We start from the raw sequence: 23,416 nt of genomic DNA on the forward strand, positions 1-23,416 counted from the left end.
TGGTGCAAGGAGGAAAAGAGTTGGTCTCCTCTGATTTGCGCAAAGCACACAGGATTTGAATCATCTTGGAGACTTCAGATTTGGTTGGAAGGGCTGATGGGTTAAAATGTGATTGGATGCAAGAGCAGTGCAATCCCATACACTCTGTTTTCTAAAAAAACCTGGCTGAGCTTCTGTCTTTCGTAGTGCAAGTTCCTGCAATCTCTTGTGCCCCCCTGAACTAAAGGTTCAGAAGGTAGAAGGCAATGCAAAAAAGCCCTTGGGACATGGCTTTTCTGGTATGACGTTCCCATATGCACTTTTTTTTTATGACACTTTTTTGTAAATAGAGACCTAATTATTTAAATTTCTGTTATTTAGTATGTGCATTAGCAATGCCAAAGAGTTTTAGTTGATCCTGCAAAGTTTTCCTCTGGCGTGTAATACCAGATTTATCCAAAGCAGCAATGAGCCCTTGGTGGTGTATTTTGGATCTGGATGTAGATGACAGAATATGCAAAGGAGCTGGAAAAGGAAGCTTTTTGGAAACTTGTGGATGGTTAAACTTCTAAAGTGAATTTTAAAGTGAGTACAACTAGAAGATGTTAAAGCAGAAATGCTAGTTTTTAAAGTTCATATTATACATGTAAGCCAGCAAGTTGCTGGCATTAGCTGGGATTTTGGGGTTGTTTGGCTGTTCTGTTCTCGTTTTTCTTGACAGCTGCTGTAGATGTGCTGCAGCTGGTTGGACAGGCTGTTGCTGTTACAAGGTAAAGGAAACACATAAGAGTTCAGAGCCTGGGAAAAGAGCTGGGTTTGAGCCTGAATCACAAGAAGGGTTCTGGTGCAGCTTCACTGACATCTGAGGTACCCTGGGCTAGGCCAGGGGATTTCAGTGTCACAGTGTTGAATATTTCTATGTGTGTTTCTATGTGTGCACTTTGTCTGTATGTGGTGTTGAAGAAGTTCAGTTTCCCATTGCTGCCTGGCAAAGCTTCATGTGACACAGCAGCTGACAAATCCTGACTGAGGGCAATCCTGTCAGATCCCTGTGAACGTGAAAGTGTGTCATCAGTCAGATAGTGACTGCTCCCTGTGTCTGTATGGCCTTCATCTGTACTTTTATGAAGAGCCTCCTTTCCCACTGGCAGTGAATTTTGGGTGGCAGCTGTGCAGTTGCTCATCAGAGATGCTTTTACACAAATGGACACACTGCAAACTTGGGTTTATTTTTTCCTGTCTCAAGCTCTGGCTCAAACCTGTGACAGGATCTGTGCAATCACACCTTTTCCAACAGAGAAACCATTGAATATACTTTTTTTCTTTTCCATTATAAAGTAAGATTTGTCTTGAGAAATTTGACCTTTTATGCGGCAAGTTCAGATGCAGTAAACTCAACAGCAGAAATTCCTTTGGACATTGAATCATTAGGATTGTCCAGTTGACATCAGTGGGGCCAGAAGTGCATGTGAGAACCTTAGTGTTGGGAGAATCCAGGGTCAGCTGTTGGTGGGAAGTGCTGCAGGGAACCTCTGGGAAACCCATGCACATAAAACCAGCAGTGCATGGGAGGAGAGCAGGGGCTGTGCTGCTGTTTCACCCACACACAGTTCATTCTGCAGTTCACTGCTTCATCTTGCCCTGTACAAAATGAGCTTGGCTTGTTTAAACAGGGCAAGACAAAGAGATGAGAGTTTCAAAATCCGGCAGGGCTGTTCAGTGGTTAATTTCAGGAAATTATTGGTACCTCTTGTGACCAGTTCTCCCAATGATTCACTGCTGCTTTTGCTTTGTGTGTTGGTAATTATGCTGGGCTGCATAGCTTAAGGCTCTGTGGTTCTTCAGCTGTAATGTGTTTAGCCATTTTCTTGAAATTATTCTGCAGGGGTATTTATTTCTTTCTTCCTCTCAAGAGCTCACTGTTCATTTCTCTCCTGCTGTGACTGACTTCGATCCCTACAAGTAATACAGAAATTGAGAAGATACAGCATTGAAATGCTTGTAGCTGTTCAGGAATTATTATTGCATGTGACCTGTAGTTTGCTTGAGAGGAGAACCTTTGCCAGCCAGGCTTCTGCTGTACAGAGCTGATTAGATCAGTTTGGAAAAAATTAACACCAAAGCTCTTAATGAATTCAGGTTTGTTTTTTTAACTTGGAATCTCCTCTCTGTTTTAAATTCATTAGAAAAGCGAGGTATACTTCACTTGTAAGAATAATTAGAAGGGTAGTCTGGTTTCATTTTTGGAGACTAACTTAATACCGAAAGCCTTTCCAAACATTTAAGTAATTTTCCCTTGAGTTTTGTGGACCATCTGGCCAATAGGATTTTGGAAGGAAATGGGAATTGACTGCTGCTGTGAGATCAGTGCCATGTAGCTCATCTCTTACAGAAATCATTCAGAAATGTGGAGGCTTGTATTTTTTCACAGACTAATTGTGTTCATTAACTCCCTTTTAATTTTTGGAGAGGATTCATCACATAGAGCCAAATGAGAAGGCACTGAGACTAGATGGTCTTTTTTTCTCAGTTAAATGCTCTGTGAAGACTTTGCTATGTGTGTAAAAAATATGACCTTTCCCTAGGCAAACCTCAGATCTTCTGAACTCGACGGCATTAGTCAGCAGAGTTTTTGATTTCAGGATTCACCTCAGGTGAGCAGAGTCATAGGGAGGGTGTTGGCCAAGAAACACTGAAGGCAAGTAAGACTCAGTAAACACTGAGACTGTAAGAGAAGCCCTTTTAATGCCAGCTGTTGGTGGTGGGCTGTGCTGTAGTGTGTGTGCTGCACACAGCCTGTGCAGAGGTGTACACCTGCATGGTGTTGTGATCTGTGTGACAAAAACACCAGCAGGACTGGAATGGAAAAGTAAATCACCCTTAAGGTGGCTGTAGCTCTGTCATTTAGGCTGGAACTTGCAGCTGTGTACCCTGCCTGCCTCAAAGCCTTTAAAAAAAACCCAGCAACACAATTTTAACCAGTGCAAACCCTTGTCCATGTTCTGTATTACATGCAAGAGGAAATTCAACTGGGTTGCATTTGCTATTCACAAGGATGCTGAAGAGTCTTTAAAAATTCAGTAATATAATTGCTGAGAGCTTAATGTACACACAAGGTTGTGTTTATGAGGGATAGAAGGCTAATAAAGCTACATTACTTAAAAAGTTAAAACATGACTCTCCTAACATGAGGTTTGTAATTTCTGTGTGCAGCTTGACCTTCGTAGCTTTGCAGCCATGGCGAGCCAAAAAACCTTCCTTTGAGGGATTCTTGCTCCAGAAATCTGGCCACCCATCAGCTGACCTCCTGCAGTCCAGCCCTGACTTCCTTTCAGCAGGATGGGGCTGGCAGGACACACTTAGCTGCTGGTGACCTCATCCAGCAGAGATGTGCTCTGTACAGGTTTTCTCTAGCGCCCTGTATTTCTGTAAATAGATGCATATGAGTCAGGCAGCGAAAACTCACTGGGGTGGAGGGATTTGTACCTCACCCCAGCCTTAGCTTCTCAGCAAACCCTGTTCTGCAGAGTGAGAGCCTTCCAAAGGCTGAGGCTTTTCCGAGATTGTTTATTTTTCTGGATGAATGGACTTCTGGTGCAGCAGACCTTTGCTGTCGTAAATCACCGCTGGGCTCCCGAGTGCTGTGTGGGACTGGCTCTGTGCCATGGCTGTTCAACCCTCCTGTTCACAGCAAGAGGAGCCCTGGGGCTGCAAACACCCCATATCCCCACTGCCCTGTGCTGTCCTGAGCACCCCACCCCAGTGTCCCCAAGTCAGAACTCCCATGGGAAGAGGGACACTGCCTGAGTCTGCACAGCTGGAAACTCAGCAGTGTTCCAACAGATGTGAAGTGGTGTGACAAACACCAAAACCCACGATGAATAGCAAGGCTGTCGAAGCTGTTACTTGTGCAAATGCATCATATTTAGGCTCAGTGAAAACAGTTTTTATATCCCAATAAATGGAGTGTGAGGAAAATGGGATAACTGCTCAACCTGCTTCTCGGACCTCTCCTGCTATTCACTGTGCTGCTGTCTGAGTTACTCAACCCACACATGGCCCCAAAGTGTTGCTTTTCTTTCCTTGTTGGCAGCAAGTCCTGCTCAGGGGCCTTTCAGTTCCCTCTAAACTGAAGCACCTGGATGCCTTTTGAGCAGAGGAGAGCGTGCTCTGTGTGCTGCAGCTCTCAATTTTCCACTGCCACCCATCACAGGCTACCCTGGCTTTACCTGCCCCAGGAGAAGTGTTCCTGCTCTTCTTTCTTGAACATTGTTCATGTTATTCAGAAACTTTAAATAGCAGTTGGAGCTCTAAAACATCATGAGCAAGGGCAAGCCACAGGAATGGGTACTTCCCTCCAAATGAGCATGGAGCTGCAGAAGATTACATGGGATGTTCTGCTGCAGACACCACCCATTTCAAATAAGTAGAGGACAAGCCTCTTCATATTAAGGCTAGAATGGTATTTCCAAAAGAGCTTGGTGCTTTGCATGATCTCGCTGATCACAGTGGGAATGACCTGTTTGGGAGCAAGTTTCAGCATCCCAAAAGATCAGTACCAAGTCCATTCTCATACAAGTGTGCAGTAGCCTTGAGTGGCTCATGTTTTGCATGAGGATGGTAATCTGATCAAGTGAACGTATTGATACTGCAAAAATGCAGGTATTCAAATGTGTGATTGTGAAAGAGCCTGAATTTGTTCCTTTGTTTCATTTTCTTTTCCCACTGGTCTGCAGTCAGACACAGACAAACGTTAGGCAAAGCAAACAATCTGTGTTTCCACTCATACAATGGGAGGAAATAGGAACTGAAAGGATAAAAAAAACCTGGACAGAAAAACTGCTTCTGGTGCCTCTTGGGTTTTACAGTTCATGAGGGTTGTGGCACAGACACTTACAGTGGGGGTGAAAAACTGTTGTTTTCCTCCAGAGATGAAGGTGATTTGATCTGTACTGTTGAACTGACCCCCATCCATCCCCTCCCTTCTAGACAATGTGGACATGGGTAGAATTTTAAGTGACTGGTGGAAGTTATATTTTCTAATCTCTTCTCTTGGCTAATGTGTTGCTATTTTAGTCTACAGGAAGTTTCCTCTACCACTGCCAACTTAGCTATCTTCTGTGGTGTTATGAGTTACAGTGATAATTTTGTTTGTTTCTTTAAATATGTAACACAAATAGGGGCCTTGAGAGAAATTTCTGATTTCTTTTTTTACATCTTACCCCTGAAACAGCTAAAGCTTCATCTGAAAAAATTTATAAACTAATATTTTCACTTACAGTGTGTATAAAATATGTTCCCACTTCTGAGATGAGGTGGGAGAGAAAAGCAATTGAAGGGATAAAATGAGCTGTTCAGCCCAGAAGTAAGGCAGTGGTGTTTGCTAGGAAAGGAATTTGTTTTTTAGTGAATAGTCAAGCCATTTTTGCCTCATAAATTTGATAAACTTTACAAAATTATATTTTTTTTTAAATTTGGAATGCAGCAAAGGACCTTCACGTTGCTTCATGTTGATCTCAGAAGATGATGCTGAGTCTGCTGTGTGCTCTTCCTCTTGTTAGCACAGTTAGTGGCAGCAAAGCTTTCCAGAGGGTGTTAAAGGAGCATAGGGAAGAGAAAATGCACCATTGGCTTTATGGACATGTGGTTTTATGGAATCCCAGCATCCTGCACTGCTGGCATGAAAGCAGTCACAGAGAAAGAAGGGTGAGAAGCTGGGAGATGGAGCTGAGGGCTACCCTAGAGGTGACCTGAACAGCTTCCAAAACCTCAGCATCTCCCAGTATGACAAAGAAGAGAAATGCTCTAGGGGCATAAATTTCTTTGATTTAGAGCCCTGAAATAAAACAGACATCCCAAGATGGTGTGACAAAAGTGCCACTAAAGCTTTATAATGTCAATCAGAGCAGGTTTTCTTCAGCCTGAGTTGTGTGATTAAAAGGATGAAGCTGTAATCAGAATGATAGCTGTGTTCCCACCTGGCTGGTGTCCTGAACTCTTTGTGGGGGGTTAAAAGGAAAAAAAAAAAACAACTTTGTGGAACTGGTGTGCATCTGTTCAAGGCTCTTGGGGTTTGGGGTTTTGTGTGGTTTTTTTGTGTTTGTGTTTTTGGGGTTTTTAACATGTCAGAGTTGACGTGGATTGTGTGTCATAGCCTTCAATGAAATGGATCATTCCTGAAATCCAGTGCTAGTAGTCAGTGCATGACTGGCCCTGGACTTTCCCTGGGGCCATTAACTAACAAAAACAAGCTATAAGCTCTTAATTACTTCTTCCTTAGAATATATTGCTGTCCTTTCAAGTTTTGCATTACTGCTATATTTTTACATTACGATTTCCAACCACGACCCAGTTGCTGAGTTGAGATGTATGGACTGCTCTTGTTGGTAGAGCTTTCCTATAAACTCCCTTCCCAGGTGACACAGCCCCAGGTGTGCCAGCCCTGACCCCTTGTTTCCATCGTGAAGACCCTGAGGGACAGCAGGATGTCTGTGTGAGCAGCCTTATGCTGTAGAACATTGGCTGTGTCTAAGCTGCAGCTCAGGAGAAACCTATCTGCAGGTTTTATATTTTTGGGGTTCTCCTGCCTGCAGTGTGAGCAGGCATAGCTTGTGTTCCCACTGGCTCTAGGGCTGGGGATAGCAAACACTGCTTGTCTCTTCTAAAGCACTGGTGCAAGTAGAAAAGCCCTATGTAGGTGGAAGGGGAAACAGAAGGATCGTGACTTTGTTGAGGTCATGAGGAATAGGACATAGGGTTTCCTGGATACCTCTGCAGAGCATTGTTCACTCGGTGCATAATCTCTGGAAGGCTTTTCTTGTGTTAGCAGGATGGAAAGGGTGGAGAGGAGAGGGGCCAAAGGGTGGGGACCCAGTCCCACAGGGCACGGCAGGCTGAGCTGGCACTCTGCCATACAGATTTACCCAAGATGGCTCGAACTTCAAAGTTCATCAGTGGGTTTTGAACAGGAAATCTGCTTGCTCGAGTTCACTTTCGGTGAGAGCTTGCACGGCACAGCTGTGCCTTCACCTCGCTCCCAAAGGGCCAGTGGCTGCAAGCTGCATCTGTTATCCCAAAAGGAATGCTTCTGGCTGAGAAAGACCTCTGACCTCTGAAGTCCCTCACCTCCAACAGCCACATCTTGCTTCACAAGGCAAACCTTGAATAGCCAGAGAAGATCCCAAGGGTTAAAGTTGTGGTGTCTACCAGCTTTTCAGGATTCAGGCAGCGCTGAGAAGGGTCACCCAGGAGTGCCATACCTGTGTGCTAATGCTGTGAGCTGGTTGTGTGTGTGCCTGATACAGGGTGTGTTTGGGTGAAATGGCCCTTCCTGTGGGCACAAAGGTGCAAATGGCAAGTGTCCAAGTCTTGTGGTTTCTGGGAGATGTCCCTGCACACAGGCACCTGACAGCCTCTCTGAAACCCCTGCTTTTTAAGGGAGAGACAGGTGAGGTGGTGCTTCTGGTTGCAGACAGGGCATGGACAAGAACAAGACTTGTGCATGGCCAAACCCACTGGCTCTGTGCTGCCCTGGTGTCCTGCAGCAGGTGGTTCCTGCCCTTCTCCTGCACTCCTTCCTGTGCTGGTTTCATGGGGACAGCTCCACCAGACAGACCAGAAACACGTGGACATTAATGAGAGCCTCTTGCCAAAAAGGAAGCCTGTGATGGGACTGCTGTGGGCTGCCTTGGCACGGTGTGCAGCACTTAACAGGACAGCTGGCCTCTGCTGTCTGGACTTGCAATCGTCCACTCCAGATCTGTTGCATCCCAAGGGAGAGAAGCTGATGGGAGCTGTTTCCCACCCCTAGAAAGAGAGATACGTGCAGGATCTGGAAGGGAAGCTGTCAAACCAAGCTCTCTGCATAGAACTTGAGCCTTGCAATCTCACTGGGACCTTGGGTCTTCTCTTGTAATTGTGGCCCAAGCCAGGAACTGTCCAGAATTTTTATCTGAGACTAAGAGGAAAAGGTGTTGTACGTGACTGAATGCATAATTTTGTAAATATATTTAATTCACGTAAAGCCCCTTTATCAGCTAATAGCTGACTGATAATGTTGACACTGTTGCTTGATGTAAATAGAAAAGTACATGTTTTGACCCTCAGCAGAGGGCGTAGATAAGCGGTTTCTTTATCTGATTGAGGTGAAAAGATAAATACACATCCAACAGAAATAACACTGAGCGATCTGCCCTGTTTCATGCATGTCTCCCTGCAGATATAATGCATGGTTGGAGTTCATCAGAACCAGGTCTTTGGCATAAAGCATCTCCCACAAGTCTGGCTGCAATGAGCAGTCTGTAGATTTGAAAAATGTGTGTGCTGGCTCCAGGTTTGCTGAATGTTACTGGAGTGACGAACTGGCAACTACAGCAGACTTTGTGCGGAAATATTTTCTGGAGGAGACCAGGAATTTAGCTGGACTCAAAGTTAATGGGAGGATTTTTTCCAGCTTGGATACCTCATCAAAATGAAGGGAGGAACTTCAGCTTTATAAAGTTGCTGAGCCTCAGAATTGTTCGTGTCTAAGCTCTGTATGAGCTTGATAGAGTTTGATGGTGTATTCTTGGGTGGAAATATGGGTGTTGCAGATGGCTGTTGGATGTTTTGGCTGCGTTCTCCAGAGCTGAAACCTGCTTTTAAATTGAGCATTTGAGCATTCCCTTTTATTAGGGAAACTGGCCCACAGACCATTCCAGCCCTCTGTCCAGTTTCTGGGGAAATGTGCAGTGGAGCATCTTGAGTCACAACAGGCTGATTCCCTCTAATCTGGACAGGATGGGCAGTGGCAGAATGAACAGAGAGCTGGGAGGGCAGTGCCTCTCATTCTTCTTCCATTTTGGATTAAATCAACAGGGATGACCTTGTGCATGTCTTGTCTCTGGAAGGAAGTGAATCTGTTTGTCTCATTTGGTTGTGAAACAGTTAAAACAGCCGGTTTGCTCCTAGGAGCTTTAAACAAAAATCAAAACACCACTTTTCTCAAAACAATTCACACATACTCAACTTGGTGGCTTCAGCAGAAGCAGCAATGTGAGAGTTCCCATGAACTCTGGCTAACCTCTGAGATTTATTGATAAATGAAAAAAATAAGGGACCGGCATTTTTCTTTTCTTAGCACCTTTCCTTGCTAAGGCATTAGTCTCTGTCTCTTAACAAGAAGCCCAGGGTTGGGTTCAGGATGTTTACTGCATTTAGAGATGTTAAAGAAATTTAACTCCAAACAGTTTGAAAGGCCAGTCTTGAGAAATCTGTGGTTTTTGTTCTGAACTGCCAGCACCATCACAGTCTGTGCCTTAATGCAGGAGCAGGATTGAGTTGCCAAGGACACATTTTTTGATCAAAGGTGAATCACAACCCACAAAACAAAAGGACTTGCTGTTTTCTTTCCTGTAAATACTGATTTTCCAAACCTTGGGGAGGGGGATTTAGTATTCACATTTATAGTGGTAAAAGTGAGAGCAGCAGGTTTTGCATACAGTAGAAATAAGTGTGGCAAGCAAAATAACCACTGTCTGTTACATGGAGGGACAGTTTGACCATGTGTCATGCTTTGAAACCAGGACTGAATGCCAAGCTTCCCCTCTTCCTTATTCTGATGAATATTCAGGTGCAGTGCTAGCCTGGTACGGAGTGATTTTCTCTTTCAGTAAAGAAGCAGGTTTCTGTGCTTCACTACAGCTGTGAAAATCTGTGTTGATTCTTGGCACTATCCTTTGCAGAATCTCCAGCAGTCCAGGGCAAACTCCTCTTTTCCTTCCACAAGTCACTGCCCATCCACACTTACCATGGAGGCTTGTGTGGCCTGGGGAAAGTGTGGTTTATTTGTCTCTCTCCTGAGGTCTGTGCTGATATGTAAATCCTATCGTTCTGTTTCATGAGAAAATGCTTTGCAATCCCAGGAGGGCTTCCATGGAAAGATGACACTTAAAATATACAAAAAACTCAGCAGGATTTTGTTTTTGTAAAACAAAACATGACTGTGACATATTGCCCTAGAATGAGGAATCATTTTTCTTTGGTGCAAAATTGCTTAGTCTTAGAAATAACATTTATATGCACTTTTGTGCAGGTAGGACCTGGGTATTAAAATTACATCAACCCAGCTTTTAATTTTGCAGGTGTAAACTGCACCTGCAAATCATTTTGTCTGCAAACTACAGCATTTCATATTTGATTTCCTGATTTCCAGTGGCTTCCTTAACTGGTGTCGGTTAGTTATTTCAGTACACAGCTTTGCAGACACTACTACTTCAGGAGTAAAATTGCAGTCTCAAAGCTTCAAACCCATTTCCGAACATTTGATGGAAGTGAGGAGTTAGGATGTATAGCAAATCCACTGTTCATTCAAATTTTTTGATAGTGTTTTCCAGTGTGAAATCTGTGCTGGTTATTGTGGTAAAAGACTTTGCAGGCTCTGTTGAGCAATTTTATCTAACCAGTCAAAGCCCTGGGTTGGTTCCTCCCCACCACCACAGAAGATGACATTTTTAAATTCAAAGCTCTCCTGCATGCTTTTTGGGAAGTAGCTGAGATATAGTTAACTCAGCTGAAGTAAGAATTGTAAAAATTAAGCATTTTGAAGTAAGAAGTATTTTAGAAAAAGGTAAAAACATTTTACCCCCTAAGCTTGTGCCATTGCTGCTTCCTTTGGATTGCTGAAGGGAAGTCCAATCCTACAGAGGTGAATGTGTTAAATTCAGAGCACAGTAAGGGTGTGGCTATGGTGACACATCACCAAACTTCACCTTGGTCGTTCTGTGTCTCTGAAAGGTTGTTTGGTACATAGAATCATATAATAGTTTGGGTTGAAAGGGATCTTTTAAGGGTCACCTAGTCCAACCCTCTTGCAAGGAGCAGGGACACCTTCAGCTAGAACATTGCCTTGAATGTGATTGAAAGCAATTAGTCAAACCCAGTTGCTGTATGCCTAATTTGTTGATGTATTCATAGTTTGCCTGCATGTTTTACTCAGTGTCTCTTGTTACTTTAACAGGGTCGCCATGTTAAGACTGGGCAGCTGGCAGCAATCAAAGTGATGAATGTTACTGAGGTGAGTAAACCCAAAAATAAAAAGGTTGTTGTAAAGCTGCAAGGAAAAATAAATAATCAGACCATGAGAAGTTGGGCAGCTCATGAAAGAAGATCCACTGGTATACATCATGGTTTCTGAGCACCAGTTTGTGTTTTATAAAGTACTGAGTGATGTTAACACAACCATAATTTTTAAGTGTACCTGACCAGTGGTGACAAAGTGACAAGGGAGAGCATTGCTATGTATTTTGGTGGTCAATAATAAAAAAGCTAAGTCCCTTCCTGCTTGTTTCTAGTTGATTATCTGCTTTCAGAGATAGCAATTAAAAGATTTCCTGTAGCTCTGCCCTGCCTCTGCTGTGTTTCATCACCTCCCATCCCCTCGTGCCAGCCTTTCCTCGGAGTAATGCCCTGACAGCCAGCAAGCAGCAGCATGTTAGAAATGCAAATGCAGTGCTTTTTTATTGTGATTTGACAGATGAGGGAAGGAGACAGTTTAATTGGCACTGTCCCTACTCCCATTTGTAAATGAGTGTCAGTGCTGGAACAAAGTGTTGGAAAAGTTGCTAAATATTGGTTTTTGTCTCTCCTTCTAAGAGCACAGCCAGTAGTGGAGCAGCTTGTCTCCTTGAAACCGCATTAGCCTGAGCCCCAGGAAGGTTGGGGAGGTTCTCTGATTCCTTCTTGTGAGTTTCCTAGAAATCTGGTTTGGTTGCATATACTCAGACTCACTGAAAACCAGCTCCCCATTCTGTCATCTAGCAGTGTGGATATGGAGAACAGAACTCCAAGACTTCTTGCAGTATTAAGGAAGGGTTATCATATAAAATTTAAAAAAAATAAAGCAGTCAAAGTCTTGTGAATCCTCTGGGGCAGGTCTGCCAGTGGCACATCTGCATGTGGTGTTTGGGCAAGTGCAAGCAAGCCTTTCCTGCATTTTCATGCATCTTTTGATTGTCTTGGAAGGCAGCAGCCCAAGTTGGTGTCTGTGTTGGTCCTGTCACGTAGAGCAGGTCCAGCACAGTTCTCTCTGTTAGTGCTGTGGGAATCCAATCAAGAATCACCTTGGAAGACTTGCAGGATTCTGAGAACAAAACCCAGCTGTTTAGGTCTGATTTCCTGCAGGTGACAGAGCCAGCATCACCTGTCCTGTTGTATGAGGAGCAGTGATAGCAGGTCATGCTGTTTTCACATTGGGAAGGTTTGGGAGTTGAGGAGCATGTTAGTGCAACTGCCCAAAGGGTTTTTCCTGGTGCTCTTCCCCCACTAAACCCTGAGCAATTCCAGCTCAACTGTGCTCAAATGTTCCTGCTTTCTGGCCTTGGCATAGGGTGAGTACAAGGCTCTCTGCTCTTATTTCCACTGTCCAAATGCACAGTTGGCTGTATTCCTGCTGCTAGGGTGCAGTCTGGCATAACTGGAGGCAGTCACTTCTGCTACTTCTGCCACTTTTATTCACCAAAAGATTCTGATTCTTTCACCAAATCTACTGGGTTTCTTTTTCCAGCAAGAAGTTATTTCATCAGAAATTGCCTGACGAGCCCCAGCTGTGATTGTTCAGCTCTGGGGCACTCCAAAAGCTCAGCAAACCTGCCCTTTGCTGTCAGGAGCTGCAGCCCCGGGCTGGTTTCTTGAGAGCGGCAGCAGGATGCTGCGGTCATTGTGGGATCCTCTGGACATCTGTCAGGAAGTGCTGCCGTGTTGAGTTGCAGGGGGAGCGGGAGGAACCCTTTGAAATGGTTAAAGGGGAGCTGATGGCAACGTGTGCTGATGTGCCTCTCCATGCAGGCTCTGCTTCCTGTTATTTGACTGAGCCAAACAAGCAGAGTGCTTGCAGAGAGACTGGATTCTTGCTGCTTCTCTCTTCAGCTGTCAGTGCAGGTGATCAAAGAGCTCTTCTCCAGCACATCATCCTCCGTCTGTCTTTGCTTTCATTCTTTCTAGAGAGCAAAATAACATTTAAATGTGAAACTTGTTGTTAGACCTGCCCCAGTACTAAGGGGTCTCTTGGTGCAGTATTTATCAGCTGGTGATCTCATTTCCATCTGCGGTCAGAGGCGTGTGCTTTCTAGTTCTCATGCCACTGCAGATAGGCTCTACATCTTCAAAACCAGCCTTTGATCATCAACCTGTCATCTCTGCACGCAGCCAGCTGTGCCCAGGAACGCTGCTCTGTGAAAGCAAACAGCTTTGTGCACCTGCACATCTGCGAGCCTGTTTCCTTTCCTTGTTGTTTGTGAGCAGCTTTGTAGACCCCTTAGAGGTGGGGCTGATGGCAATGCTGGCAGGAGGGGTGGTGGAAAGTGGAAATCCTGGGTGTGGGCATGCAGTGAGAAGCCAAGGGTGCTTTTGTCCCTGGTCACCCTGCTTGAAGGATGTGCGTAGCACCGAGATTAGCAGGTCTGGGTTCAGTTCCTGGGTGGGCCTCAGACGTGACCCATGGGGCATAGCCACTCACTTTACCCTTCTACCTTGGTTTTTCCATGGCATGTTTGTCCAAAACTCACTGAGGCACTGGGAAGCCAGAGTGCATTTGTGTGTGAAATGCCCAGCTGCTGTCCTGTCCAGCCTTTGCCTCACAGGCAGAGTGCCACCTGAAGCTCTGTCTGCTCCAGCAGTATCTCCCCAAGGCACTCAGCTGTACTGGGCAGTGTTACCTGGGCAAGGGAGGGAGAAACAGGTGCAGGGAGGGAGCACGTTCTGGCCTTCAGGGTAAATAAAGACAAGGGAAAGCAGGAATTGGATCTTGCTGGTTCTGTACAAGGAGCATTACCCATGTGGAGCTCCTCCTGCTCTTGCCAGGGGAAGAGTCTGCAGGGTATCTCAGTTGTGTTCATGGGCAGCCATGTGCTTGGTTTTGTTTCAAAAACATGGAGGTCAGAATGCAGAGAAATAGGAAGTACTTGGGTAGGAGCAGTGCCAGTATGGTTCCAACATCCAGAAAATTATTTGGGTAAAGGAAGAAGATCCAGTGGTTGGGATCTGCCAGCTCCCCGAGGGGAGTTCTGTGTAAGCTGCAGGCTGGTGCTGAAGGCACAGCAGGGAGCTGGGCTCCACCAGGGCAGATTTCATGCAGATGGGCCAAGTTAAAAAAAAACCCCAAACCCTTAATATCTGTAAATATTTTAAGTGATTTGGAGAAGGCCTTTACCAAAGATGAGCATTGTCCCTCCACAGGATGCAGGAGGGACAGCAGAGGAAGAAAGGAGTCCTCCCTGTTTGTTCCTCTTTCTGCCTTTCTTCCCTAAAGATCAGAAACTCATGTAGATGACAGAACCCTTGTGGTCAGGTACAGGATGGTAGTTTCCATGTCTTTATTCTCTGCCTCCTCCTCCCCTGCCTGTACCCACCCTTTCACATGCACTGTCTGGAGTCCCAAAGGGAGTAGAGCTTTGTACCCCTTCAGCACAAGCTCTCACCTCCCTTTGTGCTCTGGCTATGTGCAAAGAAGAGTCAGACTCTGCTTCTGCAGGATTTCCATTTCTCATGGACACTCCAGGAACTCCTCCTTAGCCTCACTAATTCAGCCATACAGCATCCAGGGCTGTATCAAGCCAAGGATTCAAGGTCCTCCTTTCTCCCTAGCTGCAAACAAAAGAGAAACTAAATATTTAGTGTAATGTGTGCAGCTTGAGAGCCTGTGTTCAACAAAGATTGTTATGAAACCTGAAATAGCTTATTTAGCTTCAAGTAGAGTTGTTTTACATTTCCTAAGGCTTAGTATAGTTAGGCTTTGGTCTGGTAACATGTCTCCTGTGGGTTGATGTTACTGGGGAAAACTTACTGGTCCCTTCTGTTGGGAATCATTTTTGTGTGGTCGAGTTTAATAAGACACATCATATGCATATTCTTGTGGGAATTTGGCTTTAGCCTGCCTGGCTTTAATGTGTTGCTCCAGGTACAAAGGACAGTGTGTCTGGCTTTGTAAGCAGTCTGTTGTGATGGTTAAAGGAATGCTTCAATGGCAAAGCTACTGGAAAATAGAGGAGAAGCACAGAAAAATGTCCTTTGGGGCTTAGTTGTTCTTGCTGCCTCTTGGTTTTTTTGGGTTTTTTTTCCCTTCAGCTAGTAAGTGCTGACTGGGATGTTTTGCAGCAAGGTAAATTAATTTTCAAGTTTGTCATACTCCTTTTAACTGATACAAGGATACCTTGCAGCACCACTCGTTTCCTATTAAAGTGAGAGAGGTGGCAAAACCTGTGTGTGTTTCCCTGGGTGTTGTGTACCACAGCAAACAGGCTGGCTCTGAGGGAGCCTTTCCAAATCGGGCAGTTCTCTCTGAAAAAGGGCATTTCCTTCTCACATAATTATTAAAACTTGTGTTTCCTTTAGTTGCCTTATTGTGCACAGCGCTGTGCTGGGCAGAAGAGAACGTCTGTCCTGGTGAGACTGAGACAAAGACAAGGGAAAACAGGCAGCTGGTGCCTGGCAGGGGATGCACAGGGGTGTGCTAGCTCCCAGTATGCCAGAGACTTCATGGATGGCATGGTGTCAGGAGGGGGAAAAGCCCATGGTCCAGGTAGGGCAGCCTCAGAGCAGTAAGGAAGGAGCAGATCCTAACCCTGGCTTACGCTGGAGGTTGATTTGTGGTGAGTCACCTCCTTCTTGGCTTGGGTTTCCTCCCAGCAGGACCCTCCACAGGACTGGGAAGACAAATTGGCTGATGTGTGCACTAAGTGCTTTTCCAAGTATTTAAGTAATGGAGTGTTAGGAATAATTTTATTTTTGTTTGAATCTGGTTAGTTTCTCCGAAACTAAATTACTGCATGAAGAAACCATAAATGGAGGAGTAATAGGTCCTGTCTAAGCTCCCTGAGGCGATAATATGCAATTTTTATGCCTGAATGGGGACATTTTTGATTCTTTAGGTCAAGCCCTAGCAATTCATTGGTTTAGACCCATGGATCATGGGGATTGAGTTGTCAGTTCAAGAACCATCCATCAGCTGCAGTCTCATCATGCCAGGGTAACTCTGGCCCAACCTCCTGCTCAAAGCAGGATCAGCCATGGGATCAGACCAGCTTGCTCAGGGAGGTTCCAGCTGGGTGTTGAGATCTCCATACAGAGGTTGCTCTGCAGCCCTGGGGCTTGGTGGTCTCTGGTCACCTAAGGAGCCTCCTGCTCTCTTTTGTTACAGAATGAAGAGGAGGAAATCAAGCTGGAGATAAATATGCTTAAAAAGTACTCCCATCATCGGAATATTGCCACATATTATGGTGCTTTTGTAAAGAAAAGTCCTGCAGGCCAAGATGATCAGCTCTGGGTAAGTGTTTAAATTCATTTCTGTTGGTCAGATTTACAGCTCCTTCTTTAGAGCTCCAGTGTGCTTGGCTTGGACTCTTCCTCAGTGAAGCTCTGAAGTCATTGTTCTGAAGAATAACATATAAAAGAGAAAAATTACTCCTCCCTGGACATCTTCCATCCCCTATGATTTCCTTTGAGGATGGGCATAAAGTATGTTACAATTCTTGTGACTTGTGCTGTCATTCTGATTTGTTGTTTGAGCCTTTTTTTTTTGAAATTAAATGCTTCTGTCTTTTTTTGTTACCAAAGTGAAAGAGCCTGTCCTTTTCCCCTCTTCTTTCTTGTTGCTTTCCTCTCCTTTTCCCAGATGGAAAATAAAAAAAGGAAGTAGAGGAATTGGCAATAAAGCAAAGAAGAATAATGAATCCTCCAATTGTTTGGCTGCAAGATTTTTGAAGCTCTGCAGCAAAACGAGAAATTTCAAATTTTCCAAAAATTCCCATGTTTTTCAGTGCTGTTAGCTCTTCCATTTCTGATTTTGCATATATTAAAAACCACTAAACTAAAACCTGCAATAGGAGAGGAGCACTAGTGAAGTTTTCTATTTATTTAGCAGTGCGTGTGATTCAGGAAATGAGATTTTTAAGTCGCTTGGCATCCAAGAAGAGGCCATGTGTAGTTTGGCATGGCTGGGCTGTGGGTGCTTGCAGGTGCTGTCTGTGCTGGCAGAGCTGTGCTGAAGGTGCCCTGGGTGTGTTTGTGTCCCTCAGCTGGTGATGGAGTACTGCGGCGCTGGCTCTGTCACTGACCTGGTGAAGAAGACAAAAGGGAACTGTTTCAAGGAAGACTGGATTGCTTACATCTGCAGAGAGGTTCTCAGGGTGAGTCCTGCCAGCAGAGCTTCGCTGCTCATTTGCAACAAAAAGGCCTTTCCAAGGCTTTGGTTGCTGAAATAGGTCAGTAATGAGCATTATTGTTTAAAGGTTGTGATGCATGGGGCTCGTGGGCTGTGGTCCTTGAGTTCAGAGGAGCCCTGGGAGCCAGCATGATGGCAGCTTGACATCCCATATTGTTGTAGTTAATCCCATTTTCTGTATGAAGAACAGAAAATTCCTCTTTCCTATGGCAAATAGCCATCTTCTGAAATTCCAGACACTGGGCACCTAGAAAAGCAAATAAATTTCCTGTTCTCAGTGAGTCTGCCCTCCACATCAGGAGATCTTCCTGCTCACTGCTTCAGCTGTTCATGCTGTGTAAGACCTTTCTGTTCAGAATTCCTTTACCTGCACTCACTCAGGGGTCTCTTTTCCACACTATTAGAGGCAGTGTTGACTAAACAGCATTCCAAAATCTTAAAGGGGGGCCGTGCTGCGACAGTATTCCCCAAGACAAATCTTGGGGCTATATTTCATTCTGTGCAAGCTTGGGGCTGCTTGCTTTCTTTTTTTTTTTTTTTTTTTTTTTTAAACCTGGGAAGTACAGAGGATAAAACAATTCTCAAATGTAATCTAGTGAACTAGCCTGGAAAAAAAATATAATGTTGGAGCCAGTCATTCTAAATTCAAAACCCATTAAGGAGTTACTGATCCTTCTTCCCTATAATGGAATTTTACATCTTTTCTAAATAATGGTAAGATAAATGTGTATTCTGGGAGTTGGAATTCAGACAGCATGCTGAAGTAACGCTTGAATAAGGGTAAAACTTTGTTTCTGGGGCATAGGAGCTGAGAAATGTTCTCAGCAGAGAATATTGGCCTTCTTACAGAGATTTTGGCACTAGCATGCAGATTATGGTAATTATATCTGGAGAGCACGGGGCGTTCTGCAAAAGGAAAAACCTGGAGGGTGTGGTCAGGTTGCTTTTCATTGGTGAGGCTGTAATGCCTCTGTGAAAGTAACTGATGTTAAAACATTTGGTTTATGCTCATGCAGCTGAAAACTGTAACAGTGTGTTGGTAAAAGCAAAGGATTGGATTTAATCATGCTTGTTTCAGAACAGAGTGGCCCAGTTGCACATGGATTGACAGTGTTTCCTTCTGGAAAATTTACAAGCTGTGTGGAAGCTCTGTTTGAAGCCATTAATGTTAGAAAGGCTAAATGTTTGGAGTGAAGCATCCCTGGATTACTATAATGGATTATTTCAGTGTGTTCCTTTATGTCTATGCTACTTCAACCGTGGGCGATTTTGAAATGCAGGAATAGATAGCAAATATTAGCTGATTGAAAACAACATTTGCTGCTCTCACAAAGAGGTCTGACATGATATTTTTAACTTTTTCTAGTCCATTTACCATTGAATTTCCCATTTTGCTGAATGCAAAATTTAGGCCACTATGACCTGTCTCTGGTTGAGCTGCTGTCTCTGGTCCTCATATGGAGCATTTGTTCTTTTTCTCTTTTGCTCATCTGCTGTGCTCTTTTTCTCTTTTGTTTACTTTTAACATGTAGTGTAAGGAGCATCCCTTGATTCTGAGACAGAAGTTTAAAATACTGCTGCCTTTTTCTCTTCACACTTGACTCAAGAGATGCTCCACCACTGTGATGATGTCAGGCCTGTGATGAAGAAGACAATCAAACTTGCAGTTGCTGTTCTTTTTTCCTCCCCAAAAACGTTGCTAGTAATATCTAAAGGACTATCTTACAAATAAAGTCTGAAAAGGGTAAAAGTGTAAAAAGGCAACAGTGCTACACTCATGGTAATGTTAGAGAGAAAGAATAAGGAAAATCTTGTTTTGTTTTAGGGCTTAGCACATCTTCATGCTCACCATGTCATCCATCGAGATATTAAAGGACAGAATGTGCTTCTCACAGAAAATGCAGAAGTAAAATTGGGTAAGTTTTCCTTAAATGTGTGCTAGAAACCTGTTAGTTTAAGATTTCCATCTTGTCTCAGAAAGAACTTTTAGTAACCCAAGAGCAGCAAGTGTGCCAAGTATCATTAATGCTTGTGCTTACAAGGTGTGTGTCATATAGACAGAGCTGAAAATGGGATGTGTTCTGCAGGGATGTCCCTCACAGCCTGGGGGGAATGCAGGCTGCACACACAGAACCAGTCCAGTAGGTCACAGCACCATCAGGCCTTCACAGGGGATCCTGGGATGCAAAAGACTTCCAAAGTAAAACAGTTGGGGGAACAAATTTTGCTAATCCATTTCTCTGAAGGAAGTGGTCCTAGAGATTTTCGTAAATCTGACAGTAGGTGGAATTACTCATGTGTAAGGGATGCCACTGAACTAACAGTCATCTCTCAAAAAGGTTGGAGAGTTTACTCATATCCTTTTATTGCTGTGACACGTTAGTGTGGACAACTTCTGACTTCCTAAAACTAAACTCAAGTACGTATCTCTCTTGAGCAGAGCATGTCTTTCATGTTTTGGAAAGTCATCACTGTCGTAAAGGAGAAATCTCAAGAGGACCACTTCTTGTTTGTGATGATCTTTACAGTCCCTCTCTCTTTAACTGAAAAAATTCACTGTGGAGTTGGAAAACAAATAATAAACATGGCTTGTGGGTGTGGGGTAGGCAAGGCAAATATGGATGTGTCTAATCAGGCCACTTGTGAAAGCTGGAAAGAACCACCATATCACTTCATTTTGAGGTGTCTGGAATAACTGCTTCCCTACGTTCAGACAGCATCTTAGAATAAGCTAGAGAATCCAGTAATTCCTCTTTCTGTAACCCACCTGACAGATTTAGCATGCTGCTTATTTGATTATTCTGTCAAAAAGAAGGAAAAAAAAAAAAGCAGTTGAATTTAATCTATTGGAGAAGATGTGCTGGAGGAACTCAGATTTCATATATATTGTAGCCCAAAGGTTTGGCATTCTAAACAATATGAAAGTAACCAAGCACATGCTCTGCCATGTAGATACAACTTTTTAGTAATTTCTTTACCTCTTCTTGGCTTTTCAGTGGATTTCGGTGTAAGTGCTCAGCTGGACAGAACTATTGGGAGAAGAAACACATTTATTGGCACCCCATATTGGATGGCACCTGAGGTCATTGCTTGTGAGGAGAACCCAGACTCTACGTATGATTACAGAGTAAGTGTTAAACTCTGCATGTGGTAAGAAAATATGTGGGTTATTGCTGAAATCATGCCCATTTGAAAGGTTCAAACTTCCTGCCTTTTAAACCACAATAATACTAGAACTATACCAAAAGAAGTATTTGTGTGGAGTGTGTGGAGGCTCTCTCTAAGAGTGAAGTACCACTGTGAATATTTTTTGTGAATTTTTAATATGTGAAATACTCTTCCATTAACTTCTCCACAACAAAAAAGTGCTAATATATGAAGGTTGCAGGTCTGGATACAAAAGAAAGGAAGAGAGAAATTCCAGAGGAATACTTGGAGTAGTGTAATATTAATATGGCAAGTTACTGCACATTGTGATAGAGCTGTTTGGCTCTGTACTCAGCTGTGAATCCTGAGTTAACTGGCAGTAATTAGTATCCCTTTGCTCATTTATGAGCATGTGACTGCAAGTGGTTTCCCATCCCAGAGTGATTTCTGGTCACTGGCAGGGTGGCTGAGAGATTTATACCTGAGAAGATGAGCTAAGTAGCAGGAAGCCACTTTATAACTTATTGCTCTTCAAAAAAACCAACCAACAAAACAAAATTAATGAAATTCCCACCAATTTTGTTGCTAAATCCCTCCCCAAACTGTGGTGTGAACTGGCTTTCAGCTTGTGTGAAGAGTTCAGAGCAGCTGGACTGAGAGGGCTCTGTTGATAGGATCAGATTTAGGGTACTGGGCTGGGTATGAGCTGCTATTCATGTAATGGTTTATTCCTTCTAATCTTCAAAGGTTTGTTTTCTGTCACTCTGGTTTTTTAAAGGATAAGTTTTAGAGAAACTCTGCAGGTTGGTTTGGCCGCACACCTCTCATTTGGCTACATTTAGATGCAAAAAATAGTGAAATAATGCACATGGTTAATCAAGTGGAAACGTGTGAAGTTTTTACAGCTACTGGTGGTGGCTGCAATTTACCTTCCATGAGCAAAACCTGGCCCTTGGCATCCAGATCAGCTGATAAAGGAAACTCCACTGCTAACTGAGCTGAACATACATTGTGGCATAAACCTGACTGCATGATGTACTCTCCTCTCATGTGCCCAAAAATGTGTGACTGGAGGCTTTGTAGACAGAAAAAATCAGACCCCAAGGCCTGACTATAATTCCTGTTCCATCAGTGTGGAAACACAGCAATGACTGCCCTGAAATAAGCATTAAGACCAAGATTCTTTTTTTGGCCAGAAGGAGAAGGGTGAGGCACTGCTGTGTCTTGCTGCCTCATGAAAACAGATTTAAGACATATATTTAAGCAGTGCCTGCTATATTCTGTCTGGCTCTTGTTTTTTGAATGCAGAAGGTCTGCATTTTGGGGCTGGCTGCTAAAATGATGAGTCAGCTGTTCAGAGCTGCATGGGAAATGGAAAGCTTCTGGCTATTAGCACGTTTCCTAAAAGCTCAGAAGGGAGTGGGAGGGAGCAGAATATTTGTCACTCCAAGTAAAACAACGTGATCCAGGAGAGATCTAGGGAAACTGTAAAAAAACCCCAAAAAACAAAAACCCAGAAGAAAACAAACAGACAAACAAGCTTGAATGCTGCAAGCTGCAATGTGCATTGTTTTTCTTCCTGCAGAGTGACCTGTGGTCTCTGGGAATCACTGCTATTGAAATGGCTGAAGGAGCTCCTCGTAAGTGATGGGGCACAAAGGTTGGGGTGTTCTGTGTTAAAGTAACTCAATGCTTGGCTAATGCACAGATGTACAAAATTCTGGGTCTGGCTGTATCTTTAATCTATAACCTTTTCTCATTCGGACTCTTTTGCTTTCCTTTTCCTTTTAGACCCTTTAAGTCTATGTTTTGATTCCTTTCTTTCATGTCCTGGAGTTACAAAACTTTTTTCTTAAAGCTCTTGTTAGCATCACTTTGTTGATCCTTGCCTGTGGATACAGCTAAACAGAAGTAATTGAGATATTAGCAAAAAACATTGGCAGGAGTGGCTTTGGGTTTAGGTCACTAAAAAAAATTATGGCAGTGGAAGAAAGTAGGCCTAAAGGTTATATTTTCACTCTGAAACTGACTTGATTCTCACAGATTTTGGGACTAAGACAGTGTTTGCTCACATGTAATGGCTTTGATCCATGCCCACACTCTCAGCCTGACAGCAGCTTGCCCTGGTTTTACAGCCAGCTGCCACCTTGCTGCCCCAGAAAGCCTCTTGCAGGTTGGGCAGAGATGTGCTTTTTTATGTCCTTCTGAAGTTGTATGTATAGAAAATATGAAGAAAGTTGTTCTTGCCTTGCAGCCTTTCTTTCAAATTTCTTTTAGCTGAAAATTTCTGTGTGCTCAGAGACTTGATTTCTTGGCTGTAGTGTGAATTTGGTTGGCTCCTGGTGTGGTTCTGGGGCAGATGTTCTCATGTTGGAAGTGGAAGTGAGGTCATGGGGAGGACATGCACCCTTCAGTATTTTGTGGTTTCCTTTGCAGCCCTGTGTGACATGCATCCCATGAGAGCACTCTTCCTCATCCCACGGAACCCACCCCCAAAGCTGAAATCCAGAAAATGGTAAAGAGGTGTTTTTAAAAATCCTGTGTTTTTCTGCATTGGGCTTAGGAGCATTTTTAGCTCTCTTGTCCAGAGACAATGATTTTGTTAAATCATGTAGTTATCTAGGAGGTGATTCCTAGGCTGTTTCTGGGATAAGCTAGGGGGCAGATATAGTTTACCTTTGGGAAGCAATACCTTTCTTTTGAACTCTGCCTAAACTGTGGTGGTTATTTTATTTTGCTGTCTGTTGCTGAAATTGCAGCATAAGCAGGGAAGGCTTTGTGGCTAGCACAGGTTTTTCCCATGAGAATTTTCTTGTGTTTTGTAAATAAAGATAAAGTTTGGATGTCATTGGAACAGTGTTCCAGTACTTGGACGGTGCAGGCCTGGCCAATCAGGCCTGGGAGAAGGCTTCTCACTGACCAATCTGGGTGACTTTTGAATACTCTATATATATGATGAAATCAAAACAATAAAGGTCATTCCTTCTTGCCACTGAGAACTGGTGCTTTCATTACTCTGCTAGCTGCTCAACAGCGACAAGGCTTAGATGGGGGGGGATTGGGATCAGGGCTTTGTCAGAAGAGTGCATGGACATT

The 23,416-nt window shown here is 43.8% G+C and overlaps 1 protein-coding gene across 2 annotated transcripts in view; it reads left to right on the forward strand.

Annotated features, from left to right (window-relative positions):
- The window catches only part of NRK (Nik related kinase), an 82,508-nt gene that overhangs the window by 15,117 nt on the left and 43,975 nt on the right, over nucleotides 1–23,416 (forward strand). For both annotated transcript variants that reach the window (XM_085060519.1, XM_085060520.1), the window contains exons 3-9: nucleotides 10,976–11,032; nucleotides 16,151–16,276; nucleotides 17,028–17,138; nucleotides 18,999–19,089; nucleotides 20,170–20,300; nucleotides 21,906–21,960; nucleotides 22,757–22,835. In XM_085060519.1, coding sequence (XP_084916645.1) covers nucleotides 10,976–11,032; nucleotides 16,151–16,276; nucleotides 17,028–17,138; nucleotides 18,999–19,089; nucleotides 20,170–20,300; nucleotides 21,906–21,960; nucleotides 22,757–22,835 — 650 coding nt within the window. The remainder of the gene's footprint in view (nucleotides 1–10,975; nucleotides 11,033–16,150; nucleotides 16,277–17,027; nucleotides 17,139–18,998; nucleotides 19,090–20,169; nucleotides 20,301–21,905; nucleotides 21,961–22,756; nucleotides 22,836–23,416) is intronic.

This window comes from Lichenostomus cassidix, chromosome 4A, assembly GCF_008360975.1.
Source record: "Lichenostomus cassidix isolate B80296 chromosome 4A, HeHo_3.0, whole genome shotgun sequence".
NCBI classification, from domain to species: domain Eukaryota; kingdom Metazoa; phylum Chordata; class Aves; order Passeriformes; family Meliphagidae; genus Lichenostomus; species Lichenostomus cassidix.